The sequence below is a fragment of the Pleurodeles waltl genome, chromosome 7 (assembly GCF_031143425.1).
Source record: "Pleurodeles waltl isolate 20211129_DDA chromosome 7, aPleWal1.hap1.20221129, whole genome shotgun sequence".
In the NCBI taxonomy this organism is placed as follows: Eukaryota; Metazoa; Chordata; class Amphibia; order Caudata; family Salamandridae; genus Pleurodeles; species Pleurodeles waltl.
Window position 1 is genome coordinate 393,854,218 of NC_090446.1, and position 19,271 is coordinate 393,873,488.

A 19,271-nucleotide genomic window follows, 5' to 3' on the forward strand; every position below is an offset into this window, starting at 1 on the left:
ATAGAGCACTTACATTACAGGGGCATGCGGCCTAGTAATAAAATCAGCATGTGATCTTCTGCCAACTCTAATCAGATCATGGCTGTACACTCCTTGTGGATCCCTTCAAATAATTCATCAGTAATTGACAAAGCAAATCTTTACAGTCTTGATGTCAATACAATGTTCTTTCATGCCCTGTCTTCACCCTTACCCTAGTCGTCTGGCACTGTGTTGAAAACACCACCCTGGCAAATGGATCAGACAGGCCATTGTCATCAGCGGATCGGATTCCTCGGGCCTGATACAGGTGAGCTCGAAGCTGGAAGTAACACAAATCTGGAAAGAAAACACAATAAATAGATTTCTTTCTGGAGAAAAGATCGGGCTACTAATTAAGGTCGTTGTGTAGAGTTTGACAGTAACTGAAAATCCTTTAACTTCTGGAGGAATACAGAGAAAAATACACCATCAGAATTTCTTTTGCCATAGGAATATCACTGTGAAGGAAACTGGATTGTAGATTCAATTCTGTGTTTAGAGGTTCATCCAGAAATTGAAGGTTTTTTTCAGTTCCCTCAAAATTCTATGTAAATGTTCATCACTGAGTAATACTCATTGAGTATCTATCCTTTTGGAAAAAAGACCACAGTTAAAAAATTTACTTCAATACCTTTTAGAATTTCAGTCAAATTCCTTTATGGCACCATCATCTCATTTTAAAGGCATTGCTGTTGTCATGATGGTTATACTAATTGGTGTTAATTGAAGCGCTAAAGGTAAAGGCAAAGGTTGTACCAAGTTCAATATTCAAAAATGAAAAAGGTCAGGTACAGTAATTTCAGGCCATAGACCCTAAAAACACAATCACCCATTCGAGGAGAAAATTCCAAAAACTTGGTCTGCCGAGCCAAGTACTCATGAGAAAGCTTGAGGAGGTAAAAGTGGTCTGGGTGTGAGTGACGTGAGGAAACTAACACATCCACTTTAACTGCCTAATGCACATTGCTCTCAAACGAGGTGCAAGTCATAAGGCTACTTTTCAAGCTTTGCAGTGAAAGTGGAGTAGTCTATGGTCCATACTGTATACGGAGAGAAAAGCAGGATCTGCTGCACTCTTCACAAATCCAAACATTCTGAAGGAAGAGTAGGTTTTCTAAAGGGAAGAGTCATCACAGTGATGTGGTATGTGTCCAAAACATTTGTATTTCAGCTGTCTGATAACCAGTGCTTTTCTGGAGGCGGATCTTAGGGAAGAGGTTGGTTTTAATTGGTAGCGAGGTGCCTGGTCCCAGTAGGCTTTTTGGGACCGGTATGCAGTCTTGAACTCCATAGGATTAGTCAGCAGATGTTAATGAGCTTGCATTCCCACAGAGACAAGGCAAGGCCTCTGTAAGAATAAGGTGGGCACCACCATTTTGATACACCTTTCATTTTGTTCAGAGATTTGGAAGTAAGCTTGGCACAGTTCACATTGTAACTGTTAAGCAAAAGGTGACTAATGCAATGGGTCATACAATCCTTTTGGGTGATATAAAGGGATCACCTCAAGGGATACAATGCTCGCACAGTGATTACCCTGCCAGCAAGGATAACATAGTAGAGGTGGGGGCAGCAGACAAAAAGAGCTCTTGCAAAAGTAATTTGAGTTTTGATTGCTCAGCACTGTCTTGAATGCAGCCTTCATGGAACGTCACATGTAACTGAGGATGCTACAAAAGGTTTTGGGAGACTGTTGTAAGCTCCTCAAATGGTGCTTCAGGCGATGACACATCCATCTTCCAAGGCAAGTTTGCCCTTTGTGATTGTTTACTTGCACATACTAATCGCAAAAGGGAGAGAAAAACACCTTTCCCATGAAACTTGCAAGGGAAAGCAACATGAACATGGTTATTCCAGTGGCGTCTGCCGAATAACTCAAGTAGAGGGATGGGGGAGGGGACAGTGATGAGGTGAACATAAATAAAAATAAAATGCACAACTTACCTTGCCTCCGTCCCTGCTGCCTCGCTCGTCGCTCCTCTTGTGGAGTTCCAGCATTCACAGCTGGGACACCAGCACAGGCTCCCCAGCAATCCTGGCACTGCTTTCAAGCTAAACGTAGCATGAAAGCAGCACCAGCATTGGTCTGAGCGGCTCAGACAGCCGCTCAGACACAGCTCTGGGATCTGTGCAGTTTCTCTAGCCCAACTGTTTGGAGAAACCTAAGTGCACATTTGTGTTTGGCCAGCCTCAGACAGTTGACCAACACATATGCATACTTAGGTGCACTCTCTCCTCTCCCTCCTCCCTCCTCCCGTGGCCTAGCCCTGCCAGCCAGCAGTGCCAGAAACAGAAAAACAAAATGATAGTAAACTATTTTTTTATTTTTCTGGTTCTGGCTCAGCCATAGAGAAGGAGCCCCCCCACTGAGTTATTCCTGATGTCATTTTCAAATTAAAACACCCAATCTTTATACTGAGCCAATCAATTTGCACAGCATAAGATCTACAGTTGCGGTCATTTCAGTTCAGATTAGTATGTTAATCTTGCAAAATATTATTAACTTATTTAATACTATAAAATAACCAAATTATCTCAGTCATTTTCAACATCTGACCCAAGAGGCCTGTGCTGGTTAAGGTGTGGCTCTAACCAAGCAAAGTTTATTTATCACCTTAGTTACTAAAAAATATTCTCACTTTCTGAAGAGCACTGTCTTCACTCTAACACGTTAACCAAAGATAGAATGCTCAATATAGAACAGTTATTTGTAATCTTAGTTTTCCATCATACACATTTTTATCAAAAACCATACAATACAAAATACTCTGCCCTGGCACTATATCATGGAGCATCAAGAGATAACATCTAACAACGACACATCCACTGCATTTATTTTTCTCTTTATAAATAGAAACCAATTATAAATAATAGCTACTAAAGTAAGGGATAGGCCATCATTTTATAATTCCTTTGTAAAGAAATCCAATTACTGGCAAAGACAATAGGTCTGGTGTTGGCTGTCAATATTAGGCTTTCCTGATGTGTGGGACTATTTTTGTAAAACTAATCAAGGGGCTTCTTGTTGGGTGCACATTGTGCAAGAGCGAAATGCCATCACTTAAAGAGTGGTAAGCCAAAGGCCGGAGTGGGCTGATAATGTGCTCCATGCTATATGTAGCCGTGGGCGGGACAAAAATGTGAATGGCAGACAATGAGCAATGGATTATGAGGGCTGGCTCAAAGGTCCTATGAGTTAGTGTAAGAAATTGGGTTACTGGGTGACGGGGATGAAAACCTTCTCAAGCAGTACCACAGTTCCTTTAAAGGTAAGGTCACAAGCAAACCCTGAAATCATCTATGCTCATCCATCAGGTAGCTTGGCACAGAGCAGTCAGGCTTAACTCAGAGGCAATGTGTGAAGTATTTGTGCAACACTTGAAACAGCAACACAGTACAAACACACCACAAAAGGATCCCACACCTGTTTAGAACAATAGAGTAGTTTCTAATAAATAAAACGAGATCAAAATGACAAACATCCATTCAGTAGAACTGGAGATATGTAGGTTTAATGATTTTAATAAAAATAGCACCAACTCTGGTGATCTGGTCACCCAGACAAAGTCACAAATTCAGGCCGACCACGATGGAGTGTGGGCCAGCTACAGGGACCTAGTAAGGCCTGCTGAAAAAAGTCCCTTAAATCATAGTTTTCAGAGATTTGTGAGGTTCTGTGCCAAAGATGCATTTTGCACCTGAAGCGATGTGTCAGTTCCAAGATGAAGGGAGGCTGCGGTGAAAGGTCCTGCGTTGTTGTGAGGATCCCATTGACGTGGGCTTGAAATGCATAGTCCAGCATCAAGGATGCACTGCGCAGTGGGGGTGAGCATCAGTTCTGAGACACTGTGAGACTGTGATGCGGAGTCAGTGTTGTCGTTAAGGCTGCCATTATCAAGGCATGTGAGGGCCTGCATCAAGAATGTGTTGTGCAGCAGCAGTTCTGACAGGGCTACTTGCTGCGATGCAATGTGGGTTTTTGTGGTGGTACCGATCCACGCAGCAGAAGTGATGCATTGGTTCTGTTCAGGCACCGCGCAGCAGAGAAGATGCATTGGTTCCACTGGTTCCACAGAGACTGGTAGAGTACCTCATGCCCTCTTCCAAGGGCCCAGGACAGGAGTGGCACCACTTGGCAGGGTAGACTCACAGATGGCAGAGCCCAGTTACTGTATTCAAGGTTGTTCTGCCCCTGAGGTTCAAGTAAATAGGCCAGCCAACTGACCCTTGGAGTTGCTTTGGGGTCCTGGGTTGAACGGATGCAAAGCCCAGTCCTTCTCACCCAGGCAAGAGGGCAGCAGGTCAGCAAAGCAGGGCAGCAGTTCTTCAGAGCAGCAGTCCAGCAGAGTGGAGGTAATTTCAGCAGCACAGCAGTCCTCTTTCCTGTCAGAGTATCCACAGGACAAGAAGTGTATTGAAAAAAGATGGTGTCTGAGGTTCAATTTTATACCCGGTGTCCTTCCTTTGGAAGCCCGGAGAAGTGTTTAGAAATTCCATTTGAATTCCGCAGACATTCTGCCTTTCCTGCCTTGGCTCCGGACTAGGAAGGGAGCCCTTTGTGTGGAGGCAGGACACAGCCTATTCAAGTGTAAGTAAGGCTGGGTCCAGCTCCATCTACTCATCCTGCCAGTGATAGCCTACTCCTAAGCTCTCTATTGTGTGTGGCTATGTAGGAGGAATATGTAAAGTTCAACTGTCAACTATACCCAGTCATGTGACCCAGAGACAGGCTACAGGCACAAAATGGCAAAGGCAGGGAAGTGGCAGCTTTCTGAAAGTGGCATTTTCGAAACTGTAACTTAAAATCTGACTTCACCATGAGTTAGGATTTTTCATTACAATTCCAAAAACACCAAACATGAGCTGGTTAACTGCTCCCATTTGGAATTACAGCTTGTTAAATGTCATAAGGTAACTCCAATGTTATCATATGGGGAGGCAGGGCTTTCAGGACTAAAAATACAATTTAAGGATTTTTCACTGCCAGGATATATATAAAACCTAAAAGAATATGTGCTACCTTTTGAATACACTGCACCCTTTCCTCCGGGCTGTCCAGGGCTTACTCCAAGGGTGACATATGTGTATTAATAAGAAAAGTTTGGGCTTGGCAAAAGGTTTATTTTGCCAGGTCATAAAGGCAGCTTAAAAACTGCACACACAGGCTGCACTGGCAAGCCTGGACCATGCTTAAATGGCTATCTAGGTAGACAGTACAATAAGTGCTGCAGGCCAACAAGTAGCATTTAATTTAAAGGCCCAGGGCACATGTATTACCACTTTACTAGGGACGTCTCAGTATGTTTCCAGTTTATTTATTTCATGAATTAGAACGCCTAAGAGGTCCACAAGCACCCAAATACAAAGTGACATAAAACATAAAAATAACATTTCTTAAATTATGATAAAATGTCAATGATGTAATCACTGTAATACCCTCAGACAATAAAAATCGAAATGTATCACAATGAGCAGAATAAAATATGTACCAATATAACAAATTAAAAACAAGGGATTAGCTTCTATGAACAGTAAGACTCAACCCCTTTAACTCTTTACAAATAAAACCCTAAAGTGCATCAAACAGTGCAATACAGTACCCTGAAAGAGACCCCACTTAAGAAAAGGCCCTAGCAGACATTAATATTCTCTAAGAAAGACAATTGTGTAATGTACGCTTACGTTCCAGAATGTAAGGTGATCTTTTAAATCCCCAAAAGCCAACCCGCAGCCGACCTGCTGCATTATAGGATATTATCATGCTCTACCCAACAATAGAATTTAAACAGAATAAAGCTCCACTCCCCTAATATATAGGATAACAGCTCATAATAATTTTCGGAGCTGCCCTAATAGGTCGCTCAAAGTTATCTTAAGTTAAAAAAACGCTTAAAAAGGACTGGAAGAATTTAAAAGTCCTAAAACAAAATAATTCATGTGGGAGATTAAAAACAGCTTCCATGACCTTTCCAGCAGAACAGATATTAAAATACAGATAGATAGGTTTTAACCATTTTTTCCTGAGTATTGCTAGAGCCGGACAGACAAATGATACATGCTTTACGTTCTGTATACCGAATTGACAAAGATCACAGTTATTATTGGATCTCTCCCATTGAGAGGTTAGCTCTCTGAGAGGTAATTCATCTAATCTCATCAAAATGAACACCTCACCCCATGAGGAAGGTACCAGGACAGGTGTCCCTGAGGTTGTTTAAAGGTTGCTGTTTTAGTGAGCGTGGCCAATCTCCACTTTGGACGGCAAGCACATAAGTGTTTTCAAAACAAGAGGTGGCAACGATGGAAACAGGCCATGATCAAGCTCCAACAATTTCATAGTCAGATTGAAGTTTTAAAAAAACTTAGATTTTTCTTTTAATCTGCCAAAGGATTCTATATAAGATAAATTTCTAAGGGTGAATTCCCTACTATGAATAAGGCTATAAGCCCTCCGGACCACCGCCGCTAGACCCAGAACATAAGTGTTCTTAATTCCAAATTCAATCCTGAGGGCCACCACTGAGGCTGAGTTGTTACAACAAGCTAAGCATCTCAGAATCTGTCCTTCTATCCTGTCGAGAAAATTCCATTTAGAAATCTCTGCACATTCCAAAGTATACAAGAGGGTGGCCGGGATCTTTGTTTGATAAGCAATTAGTAAATGTTGAAAATGGCACTGACCACCTGCATTAAAAAGGGCCACTAAACCTTGTGCTTGAGATAGAGCCTTAGTAGCATTATTATGCATGTGGTCTTGGTCATTAAGAGAAGAGGAAAACATTTTCCCCAAAAAGCAATAAGATTTTACCCGCTCTAATTTTTGTTGTCCCAGGGGCCAGGAACAATTTATCATCTCAGTAAATTAAATATGCCAGTTGGAGAGAAGCCACTGTTATCAAGTTTTTAAAGAGTTGGCACATGTACTTTAGCACTGGCCAGTAGTGGAAAAGTGTGCAGAGTCCTTAGGCCAGCTAAAACGAGATAAGCAAAAAATGGAAGAGAAAGGCAAAATGTTTGAGGGAAGACCACCCTAATGCTGGCAGGTCTAACAGTGAGTATAATAAATATTTAATTTTAGTAAAAATCAAAAGGCCTTGGTTACCATCAGGCTTAATAAGAAAATAAGTGAAAGGGAAGAGGCAAGGTAGAAGCACCTTTATAAAGTGAAAATAATGACCCAACCTTTACAGCACCAAGGGGTTCTACTGTTCACTATGTTTTGCTGTGGTAGTTGATGCCTTTGGTCATGTTAATGGGACACCAGGATCCAGCTCCTGAACAAGTTGTTAACCTATTACGACCACCATGGAGGGGAGCTCCTGTTTATGACTGCAATTAAGATTTCCGTGGTGGATAACAAGAGTTAAAGTATGAGCTCCTGGTTTTGCTGGTATGTATCTGACATTTCTGTCTGTATTTTTCCATATTTGTTTTTGTCTCAGCATAGAAGTGTTTATCCATATCCATTTTGTGGTCAGTGAAAAAACAAAGCTGCAGCTATTATATTTTCACCTGTATTCAACGTGTAATACTTATTATGCATGGTATTTACTGGAAAACAATATCATTGATGTTTAATCTGTACTTCTTCAGATTTTAAGCTATGTTACAAAATGGTATCTCTTTTTTTAAGTCTATAAGTTGTCAATATGCACTGCTATTATTCTGGCACTTATTACTCACAGAATGGATAGACTAAAAAGAAGAGCTATTTTGTATATTTTTCCATTTTTTAAAAACAAATGTAGAAGGAAAACAGAAGACCTTTTATCTGCCTTTGTGTGGAAAATCAGTAGAAATGGAAAAACAACCTTCCTCAGCCATTAATACATTCAGGCACTCATATAAGCCCACATAAATTCCTCCTGTCACTCATCCTTGCACTCATACATCCACTCATCTACCCAAGACTCATTCTTGCAATCACCCGCTTACATAACCACCATAAAGCACACACACAAACTCAACAACACATGCAAGAAAAACTAACAGAAGAAAGAGAAAATTTGCAGTCTTAAAATGGTAAAACAATAATACACCAGGGACAATATCACTCCATGATGGGTTTCTGGTTTACATGCACTGGCTATGCAGAATATGGTGCACTGCACAAGAAATGATTTACAGGAAAGCAGCCAACTAACACTGGCTGGGGAACTGTAGTATGCTCTAGAAAACACAAAAATGACAAAAAGAAAGGAATGAAAAGGGACCTAAAAAAATTAGAAAACTGCAGGACTGGGGTATGATTCCTAGCATGGACATGCACTTATTTTCTGTAGAATGTGACATCAATCTGAGAGCAAGAGAGGCAATGAATGGCTAAAGTGGGTTGATGCATTTTCACAATCTCTCAAGGATGGAAATGGAGTGTAAATGACACTCATACTGACCAATGTCAGAAGGGGTTTTACTCAAGGCACATGTGTGGGTGTGTGTTTATCATTGGCTTGTCACCAGAAAAAACACAGAGCTATTGTATCAAACATAAACTGTATTAAGCATAAGCTTGCCCACAGGAAAACAATTAAGTATACCATAAAAAGTTAAAAAAATTACAGTTGTCAGAACAATATAAATCCCTCCCACGGTGGCCTAACAAGGATTATCATGGTGCCAATCTTCCATCCCGAGGGTTTTTTGGCTGGGTCACCAACATTGAGGCACTTGCATTCTGTAGTAATATGTCACATTCCATAAAATAAAATACCTATCTTTAGCACAGTGTATAGCACAATATAATAGCAGTCCATAATTAAAAGCCAATTGCTTTGAACACCAACTTTTCACAATAAGTAAGTTAGACCAATCTCCTTTGTCATAACCTTTCATAATGAACAGATCACACCTAGGGAGTCTGACATAACTTTTTTCAATGAGCCAAAAAGATCTGTAGCCTTCACTATTAGCTTTATACCATAATCAGTACAGGCCTTCTGAAGTGCACACAAGCTGGCATCCATCATGCACACAGTTATAAAATTAGAAATATGTACAAAAGTACAGTTGAAAAAATAATATACAACCTCTCTCAAAAGGGCCTTACAATGTCTGCCTCTAGACTTTGTCAGCGGCGAAGACCAACACTGAAACACATTTCTGCTCTAGTAATCTGTGAGATTTCATGTAACAAAATATACATCTACAGTTTGTAACACATTGTGATAAAACTCCCCTACTAAAGGCCTATTGGTTTTAACAAATGCTTTTCTCAGTAAATAGAGCAGGCCTAATGGTGTTGTCATAACATTTTATAATAAACATATCAGACCTATGGCATTGAACACAACATTTCTGAGTCAACAATGAGGCATGTGGCCTTTATCATTTGCTTTTCCCAGGCCCAGCGTGTTGAGTGTAAGCTTTCCCACAAAGCAATACAGTCATACAATTAGAAATGTATACAAAACATAACAGACAAGGAGGCAAGATACTAGTTCTCCTAAGAAGGCCTACAAGGATTATCGCAATCCAGTTCTTCTATCCCCATAGTTTTTTTAAAAAGGGGTAACCAACAACAAAACGGTTGCCAACTATGTTAATCTGTGAGATTCCACATAAGAAAATACATCACTGCAGGCTTCAAAACAGAGTGATAACAATGTATCCTTGAATGCATATTGACTTTAACAGATGCTTTTCATCTTAAATCAATCAGGTCTTCTAACTGTATCAGAACTTTAATAATAAACAAATCAGGCCGATAGCCTGGGTCATTATTTGCCGTCATAACCAACTCAGTCCTGCTGTATTGAGCATAAGCTTTCAGACAAAGCAAAAAGTGCAACATAAGAACTAATTTTCACTTATTGTACACAATCTCTGTCTAATCAAATGCTGTGCTTAAGGCAACCAACATGTGGATGGAGCCTACGACTCTCTCACATTATGCATACTCTTCCCTATTGATAACACGAGGCCAGGTAACAGCAGCACTGTCAATCTAGACCTAACTAGGAGTTCTAATTACAGTCAACTTTTCCTTTTCACCATTAAATATTTATTGACAATTATAAACATCGAAAAGAAGTACAAACTCATTTGCATGGATGTCCTAGATGGAACTTCAGAAGCCCTCTATGTTGACATTAGCTATAGAACCATTTCTTAAAAGCGCTCTAGTGCTAGATTTTCCCCTTGGGGGATTACCAGAATGGAATCTTGAAGATTTATGGTGAAGGTTATTTCTGTAGGAAACTCTAGTAACAAATTGTTTTAAGCCAGTCAAAACAGTAAAAATGGGCCCACACTTTAGAAATAACTGCTTGCTTTTTATTTTAGGATGCCTTCTATTATTCTAGCAAATACTGTAAGACTCATTTAAATTCTCTTTTGTGGATGGCTCGCTGCAGAAAAAGTTTTGGTTAGATAAAGGTATGATCTCATTTATATGGAAATCCAAAACTATGGGGAATGCGCGTCCCAGGCACTAGGACGAAATCTCGGAATCACCATTACAGAGCTCATTCCAATACACTTAGAATATATGTTGTTTTTGAAACTAATAATTTGAGAGGAATTTGGGTATGAAGAGAAATTTCTCCCATGAGTTCAAGAGTACTGCCTGTTAATGTTTGCTCACTGGATGAAAGTCTGATCTGGCAAACAAACGCCTGATGAATCCAAAATGTAGCATGTGGACATTCCTTTCTCAAGAACATTTTTTTTCGTGAAAACTGGTTTTGTCAAAAGATAAGAAATTAATATTGGGCAGAATCTTGGTTCTATTTTGTTAATATAAAGGCATGAAAACTTTGTACAGTTACTAAAGTATTTAGAAACATAAATAACTGGAAAAAATAAATAGAAGAAAAGGTTAAAGTTTAGCTTTCTTCATAACGGGAAGTGATGAGAAAATAAATATTTTCTAGAATGTGGTAATTGATTCAGCCCCCTAATTCTGTATTTGCAATATGGGCTAGACCGGCAGCTGGAGATTATTATAACGTATGTATGTTCATACATAGGGATACAATCTGTATTGATATAGGACAAATCTGGCCAAAAATTAGCAGAGCGCTGAACAGGGTCCAAGACAAAAATTCAGGCAATGTGTGATGGCAGAGATAGATGGCTCCCACTAGCGAAAGTGGAGTGTTACTGCATCATGATGTAGTTTTTTTAAAGATGTGTTGTCAGCTGTTTTCTAAATAGGAATAGAATTGAGACAATTCTGATAATAGGTACAGGGATTTTGTTCTAGATCCTGGGTGCATAGATAAAGAAGTCCTGCTGGCTTGTTTTTTAATTTTTTGCTCATCCTTGTCTCCAGTCTGATAGTGTGCTGGCTGCTGGTGTGGCAAGAGCAAACAGAAATAGTGAGCTGGTCAGCCAGCTAGACAGGAATGGTGGCTATGATGGCTTTGTAGATGATGCAGTTGATTTTGGAGATGGTGTGGGCTGGCAAGGGCAGCCAGCGGAGTTCCACTAGGGTGGTGGAGAGGTGGTCATATTTCTTCAGGCCCTTAAAGAGTAACAATGTTGAATGTTCTTATGGAGAAAAGTGTTGAGTCTGGTAGGCCATTGAGTACACCTTAAACAGCAATTCTGAAGTCCCTTTTTGGGAGTAATAGTTTCACACTCTTTAGTACAGAGAGTGGTATGAAACTGTCTTAGTTTCTTTGGTAATGTGTTTGTAGAGGGTGAGATCAGTGTCCGGTTAGATTCATAATCATAGTCAGCTTCATTCAATTATCTTAAAAGAAACCATAAAAGGAATCATACAAATTAAATACATATTTGATAAGCATAAGCCAACTGACAAAAAGATGTAATAAGTCCGTAGAATAATCATCATTACTGTAAAATAGTATTTTTCCATAAACATTTCACAAACCATGACAAACTAGAAATCTTATAGCAAATGGCTAAAGAATTCAATTGTTGTAGGAATAGTAATGCTGGCCAACATTGTTTAAAATTAAGGTTGTGTAAGATATGTAAAATGAAGCGTTTACGTGGCACAGCATAAAATGAGCAGAAGAATATACAGTGCGAGGGGCATTGACTGTAAAGACCATCACATGGACAATAGGTCAGAACCTCTGACCAGTCATTAACAACGCCAAAAGTAATTAAAGGATGAAAAAATATCTAGTTTAAACCGTGTTACAACAAACCTATGCTGATGATTCTGAGTAGCAGTAAGGCCTGGCTGGAAGCCATCTGTAACCAATGTCAGCTTGTTTAGGATACCATTGGTATTAGTAATTTCCCTGGAAAATCTTTGGCCCTTGAGGAAGGACAAGTAAAGATTTTTAAAGTCTCTTCTAGGCATTCTGTGTAAAGCGTTGGGTGAGTCAAAGTATTCGGGATGGCCCAAGTATGAACAGAAAAGTTCAACTGATTTAAACCAGGAAAGTGCTCCAGAACTAGTCAGATTTAAACAATCATTAAGGATCAAATGATTTAGAACAGTAAAATCACATGTCCAAACATCATGCCATAGTACTATTGGCTGAATATTAATTTGATCAGATCAAATGGGGCCCCTAGTTCTACGTGGCAAATAAAGATGGAACAACAGCCGGGGACAGCCAAGAGATTCCTGAAGAATGCATTCGACGGTGCCCGGAGTTGGGTGACGTTTTTAAAGCCCCAGGTTCCCACACTGTGAAGAGCCACAGATATGCATTTTGATTTGTAGATGGTCAACATTTCTATGACTTGTTGCTTAGCATAATAGCAAAAGGGAGCAGCACAGAAACAGATTTTTTAAAATACGGCTTTCTGAATATCCACCATCATCCATAGAATGGTAACGTCAGATAGGATACCAAAGTAACAAAAAGTCTGGATAAGACTTGATATAACATTACTTATCATAAAATCACTGCACTTGCGTTATTACCTTCCGCTCTTCATTATAAACGTTTTCCCTATATTGACCGCCATACCAAGGTTAGACATAAAGCCTATGAAGTGGTTAGGTAGCTGTTGCAGCCCCCGCAGAGTGCGGGGCCTGTGCACTTCATTGTCAGCTTAGAGCAGACACGGTATAGGTCTATGATCAATCTGGTGGGGATCACTGCAGGTACTGCTTAAAGCAGACTCTAGCCTGTTAATGTACAGTGTGAATAAAAAAGGGTGCATGCACGCAGCCCTGCCTGACCCCTCTCAAAAGTGCTAGTGAATTCACTCCTGAGGCTGAAGCATACTCTGGCCTTAACACCAGAGTATATATCTCTCAAAAAGGCTATAATAGGTGGGTGGATCCAACACCATTTCTGATAAGATAGCCCATAATTTGCTAATAAGAATGCTGTCAAAGGCGCTCTATAAATCAATGAAGGCTAAGATTAAGTGGCACTTCTTCATAACAGTATATTTGCTAAGAAGCAAGTTAAGATTTAACCCCTGTTGAATAGTCCCCAGGCCTTTTCGGAAGCCGTTGTGAAGATCAAACAGACTATTAGTCTCAGCTCATTCTTCCAAATGATTCAGTAGGATTCTCCCTATCACTTTAACCAAGGAATCGAGAAGTAAAATGGGGCAGTAACAGGTAAGATCAGCCCTTTTTGAAAATTGGTACGATAATGGCCTCTGACCAGATTTTAAAGATACTGAAGCAACAGCAAGCCTATAATCCCCTGGGTAAAATAGGACCCCACAAGGGGGTGTTAGACTTGAACAAGTCAATGGAGATGCCGTCCGGGCCTGGGGCTTTTCCTCCTTATTGCCTGCAATATCCCTGTTGATTTCACCCAAGGAGACGGGTCTGGGGCTTTGCCCTCTTACTCCCTGCAATTGCCCCGTCGATTTCGTCCAGAAAAACACAAATTGCTAATGTCAGAGAAAGAATGATCAGGGTACTTGAGCTCCTGGTTTGGGGCAGAATATATATTGGAAAAGTGGGCAACCCAATCAGACTCATTAATAGCTGCCTCCAAACCAGGGGTGCAGCCATCCTTTTCAAAAGGAGCGTTGCCAACACACCAAAAAGCGGAGGTTTCTTTAGACCAGTGGTGGCTGGTGACATTTGAAAGTGGTGGGGAGTAAAAGATGGATATCACTTTTATGTAGCGAGTGAAGCGAGCAAGTTTAATGGAGAAACGTGGGGTCCAAGATGAGTCCTCTTCAAAAGGAAAAAAAGAAAAAAGATTGACAAATGGTGCATTTGAAAGCAAATGATTTTAGTGAGAAAGCAAGGTTTACAAAACAGTGGGGGCGAAGAGTCTTGACATACGAAACACATTAAAAAACTGCCCAATATCTTACTGCATTAAAACGTTCAACAGTTACTTTAATGTGCAATTTGTATAACACAGCAATTTCAGGCCCTTTAAAGTGTGTGCTGGCCCAGTGTCTTGCACTGCATGCATCATGCTCTAACCCGGCGTCAGGAACCACCCACAGCTGCTGGCTGCAATCAATCAATCAGAAATATGTGCAGACAGATCTTTCAGTGAGATGAAAGCAGTAGGGGCTCTTTAAAAGGGAACATGTAAAATACATTTCTGTGATTTCCACAGTGTGCCACCTGACCTGTATTTTGGTTTCTCTCTGAGAACAACTGACATACACCTAAAACCTGTCAGTACTATTGTCAATGGTTGTTAGCTGTTTAAGATAAAAGAGTAACAACAATGATTAGTTATAAATAATTAACATTGGAAATGTTTCAATTCTGAAATTGTGAGACTGTGAATGAAATATTAGTGATGCCTATGGAACGAGTATGACCTTCAGTTATGTGTGCTTTATGTTAGATATGCATGTCCTTTTTCTCTTCACATCTCATCCATCTTCACATTTTCAACCCCCCCTCTTTTTTCTTCAGCACACTCTTTTCCCTCTCTCCTGACTGCACTTCCTCGCATCTCCCTGATTTTACGACCCCAAACATACACTGCACTTTATTTTGACCTCCACTAACACTTGCACACACATTTACACTGAATTTCATCTGCAACTAGAATACATGATCATTGTTCTATGTGCTCTGCAGAGACACCAACCCTCTGTCAGGCACTTTGCTTTGCCTTCAACCACAGCACCAGTGCTCTCAATCAAAGCCCCTCATATACACCTTGCATGAGTCAAAATATGCACTATGCAAGAGTAATACAATGCACAGAAACACAGCATGATGAAACTGCTAACCCTCTTGGGGAATGCAATATTAAGTAAACATGTAAAATACGAGGAACTAAATGGCTGACACACATTAACACACATTTTACCATTCCTTGTTCCCATATCAATTCATGTTTGTGGCATTAATGTTAAGGACATGACTATAGGGCCAGTTTTGACGCCATACAGCAGATAACTGCCTTTGCTGTAAGCACGTATTTCTCCACTTGCGCTTGACTCAGATATTTCAATCCATTTTGCAAGGGAACAAGAACCCTGCTCGAAGTTTAGAACAATTTCATGAGGAGTAGATATAGCAGCTCCTTTTCTAAAGGAGCCAGCAATCTGAAGCCAAGGCCAGGGTGTCACATGGGGGAGGTTAGAGTGACAAAGGGTCTCAGTACAATAAAAAATGACACAAGATTAGCACTATAACACTGACCGTTACCGAAGAAAAGGCACTAAATCACACATGCTCGCATCCACTCCTACTATGTGACAAATAGCGAAAGGGTGGGATCCATGCCTGTTAACCACAGATGGTTGCCCTCACGCAGGGATGAAGACCAAAATCATGACGCTAAAAGCGTCACTGGCCTATTGTAGATACTGCCATAGACCACAGTGGAAATGAAGGGCTTTAGAGCAGTCAGTCCTGTGTTGTGTGTCACAGTGTAGAAAGTTGATCTACTGCCTGGCTTCCTTCTCGTGCTTTAAAGCGAGGCGGGCAGGCAGGCAGCCTGGGACAAACAGTCCAGACTGACTCTAGTAGCATTCATGGGTGTGGCAGAGGTTTAATAGATTTTTCTTCAAACTGCATCCTATCTTCTGCCTTCCTTTTCCAATGGTGCTGTAGAAGCAAGGGAAGCAAAATACCTTTTTTTCGAACCATATATTCAATAGTCACAAATCTTGATTGACTGCCTTTTTTTAGAAGGCATAGAATAGCTGAATTGGAGGCAGTCAACATTCCACTGCTGGTTCAATGTGGCCAAGGTACAGACACAAATGCTTTAAAAGCCATATGATGACACTGCATCCGAATAAACATGGTCAAACTGACCTTAGGTATAGATAACTAGATGCTGACCTTGCCTCTCCTCTTTATAGGATGTTATGATAAATTTGTAAGTGATCTTGGTACATCATAATTGCGATGCCAAGGAAAGATTGGTAATAAGCCTGCAAGATGATTTAGGGGATTGTATCTCAGTGCTGGTGCCGTTTCACTTTGGTGAACAAAGACATTTTGGGTTCCTGAGGCTCATTGCTGCACATGATCCTCATGGCAGAAGGGAATGTTATGGAATGCAAGGTCAATAAACCCACTGAACATTGTCCTGGGTTTCTAAGGTATTAGATCAAACATCTTTGTAAATGTTAGTGTGCAAAAGTCATTTATGAATTGAGTATTTTTCTGGTGCTGTCATTCCCCTTTTCTTTTTGAAGTAGATTGAGTTTGGTCTACTGAATATATCAATACTAGATATGTTGGGTGTCCTGACATTGAACCTGCTTTTGATCGCAATGTTAATGCTACAAGATTCACTGCGCCATTGTTAGAATCATTTTTAATGCCTGCTCAAAGCAGGCGTTAATGTGATGCACCCAGTGAAATCAATGGGCCTCCATGCACTTTGTTGCACTAGGGTCAACATTTTTGATGATATTGGCCTAACGTGCGCCATGGTGCGGCGTATTGTAAATATAGTGCAAACATGGTGTTGTTAGGTGGGGAAGGAGCGACGCAAGAAAACTGGTGCATCAGCACTGATGCGCCAGTTTCTTGTAAATATGCCCCTTTGTGCCTGACACAGGCACAATGTGGCGCAAGGGGTTCCAAAGTGGCGCAATGCATGCATTGCATCACTTTGTAAACATGGTGCAGTGAAAACTGCCTCCTTGAGCCACATTAGAATAAGAAAAGGATGCTAGTGTGGCGCACGTCGGTGCTAGGGCCTTGTAAATCTGGCTCAGAGTGCCATGTAGTGAATCAGTGTCTCTGGGGGGGAGGGGGCACTGAAGGATACAGAGCTGACTAGATGTCAAATGAGTTTTAGGAAGATGTCCAAGCAGTCTCATTCTGCATTTTGAATCAATTGAAGCCTCTTTCTGGATGACTTGGTGATATCAAGATATAGGGGGTGATTCTAACCTTGGCGGGCGGCGGAGGCCGCCCGCCAAAGTTCCCCCAACAGAATACCGCTACGCGGTCAGAAGACCGCCGCGGTTATTCTGTGTTTCCCGCTGGGCTGGCGGGCGACCGCCAGAAGGCCGCCCGCCAGCCCAGCGGGAAACCCCTTCCCACGAGGAAGCCGGCTCCGAATAGAGCCGGCGGAGTGGGAAGGGTGCGACGGGTGCAGTAGCACCCGTTGCGATTTTCAGTGTCTGCAATGCAGACACTGAAAATCTTTTAGGGGCCCTCTTACGGGGGCCCCTGCAGTGCCCATGCCATTGGCCCTGCAGGGGCCCCAGGACACCCCTCACCGCCATCCTGTCACGACCGCCAGGAACAGGATGGCGGTGAGGGGGTCGGAATCCCCATGGCGGCGCAGCAAGCTGCGCTGCCATGGAGGATTCCTCAGGGCAGCGGAAAACTGGCGGGAGACCGCCGGTTTTCCGTTTCTGACCGCGGCTGTACCGCCGCAGTCAGAATGCCCTTGGGAGCACCGCCAGCCTGTCCCCAGAATGACCGCCATAGTATGTTACCATAACCGAGACATGATATATTGAAAGTGCAATAATTGTCCTATGGGGGTCAGGGGTTAAGAGCCATAGACTGTTCTTCCATTTCCTGAGCATACCAAACAGCAGGCTGTTGCTGTCTTTATTTGGGTGCCAAAAAATGGATTGCTGTCAATCCAGACACCTAAACTCTTGATCGCAGGCTTAGTGATAGGAGGACTCCCCAGCACTTCTGGGCACCAATGAGAGGCTAACAGATGAGTTAGTTTGCCCATTACTACAAAATCTTGATTTACTGGCATAAAGCTTACAGCAATTAAAGCTCATCAATTCTGCCACCTCGGTCATACAGTTTCAAAACTGGCAGAAACCCCCATCCTCTGCAGTTAGGGGTAGGATCAACTGAGTTTCACCAGTGTAACAGATTAGAGAGAAGCTATACAATTTTACAATGTCTGCCAGAGATCCTACATACAAACTGAATAGTGTGGGGCTCATGGACTATCTCTGAGCCACTCCAAATGTTTGGTGGAAGTGAAGGGGGACAATACAACTTGGAAAGAGTAACCTTGCAGAAAAGATGTTCACCAGGTCACCGGGGCCGGGGATGCGGGAGCACCGCCAACAGGCTGGCGGTGCCCCGCAGGGCATTCTGACCGCGGCGGTTTGGCTGCGGTCAGACAAGGAAAACCAGCGGTCTCCCGCCGGTTTTCCCCTGCCCTGGGAATCCCCCATGGCGGCGCAGCTTGCTGCGCCGCCATGGGGGATTCCGACCCCCTCACCGCCATCCTGTTCCTGGCGGCTCCGACCGCCAGGAACAGGATGGTGGTGAGGGGTGTCGTGGGGCCCCTGTAAGAGGGCCCCACTTTGTATTTCAGTGTCTGCTTTGCAGACACTGAAATACGCGATGGGTGCCACTGCACCCGTCGCACATACCCACTCCGCCGGCTCCATTCGGAGCCGGCTTCCTCGTGGGGAGGGGTTTCCCGCTGGGCTGGCGGGCGGCCTCCTGGCGGTCGCCCGCCAGCCCAGCGGGAAAGCCAGAATGGCCTCCGCGGTCTTTCGACCGCGGAGCGGCCATTTGGCAGCTCCCTCCAGGCGGGCGGCGACCGCCGCCCGCCGGGGTCAGAATGACCCCCTCAGTCTCTTAACTAACACTTTGTGTGAGACTGTATTGTTGATACAATGGTGTCGAAGACAGAAAAAGCTCTCCAACAGGCCAAATGCATAGACATTAATGCTGGCTGGCAAAACCTATGATTGTTTTTTATTTTCATAGACCTGCCTTCTGAGAAGCCTTCCGAAGGGTCCACTCCCTCTAAAATGGGGTGGTACCTGATGGCTTTTTAGTTTATTAAATATTTAATACCCACATTGAAGTTAACATGTAACACGCAAATGTGTTGAGTATGTATTTTTCTTATTTGAATTGCCCAAAGCTAATGTAGGCTGCATTTTAAAATGCTTAATGTCTGATAGCCATCTTGCTT

General features: G+C 42.2%; 1 protein-coding gene across 2 annotated transcripts in view; it reads right to left on the reverse strand.

The window, feature by feature from the left end:
* Positions 1 to 19,271, reverse strand: part of LOC138304105 (fer-1-like protein 4) — a 1,042,026-nt gene that overhangs the window by 337,003 nt on the left and 685,752 nt on the right. For both annotated transcript variants that reach the window (XM_069243852.1, XM_069243853.1), the window contains one exon: positions 194 to 318. In XM_069243852.1, coding sequence (XP_069099953.1) covers positions 194 to 318 — 125 coding nt within the window. The remainder of the gene's footprint in view (positions 1 to 193; positions 319 to 19,271) is intronic.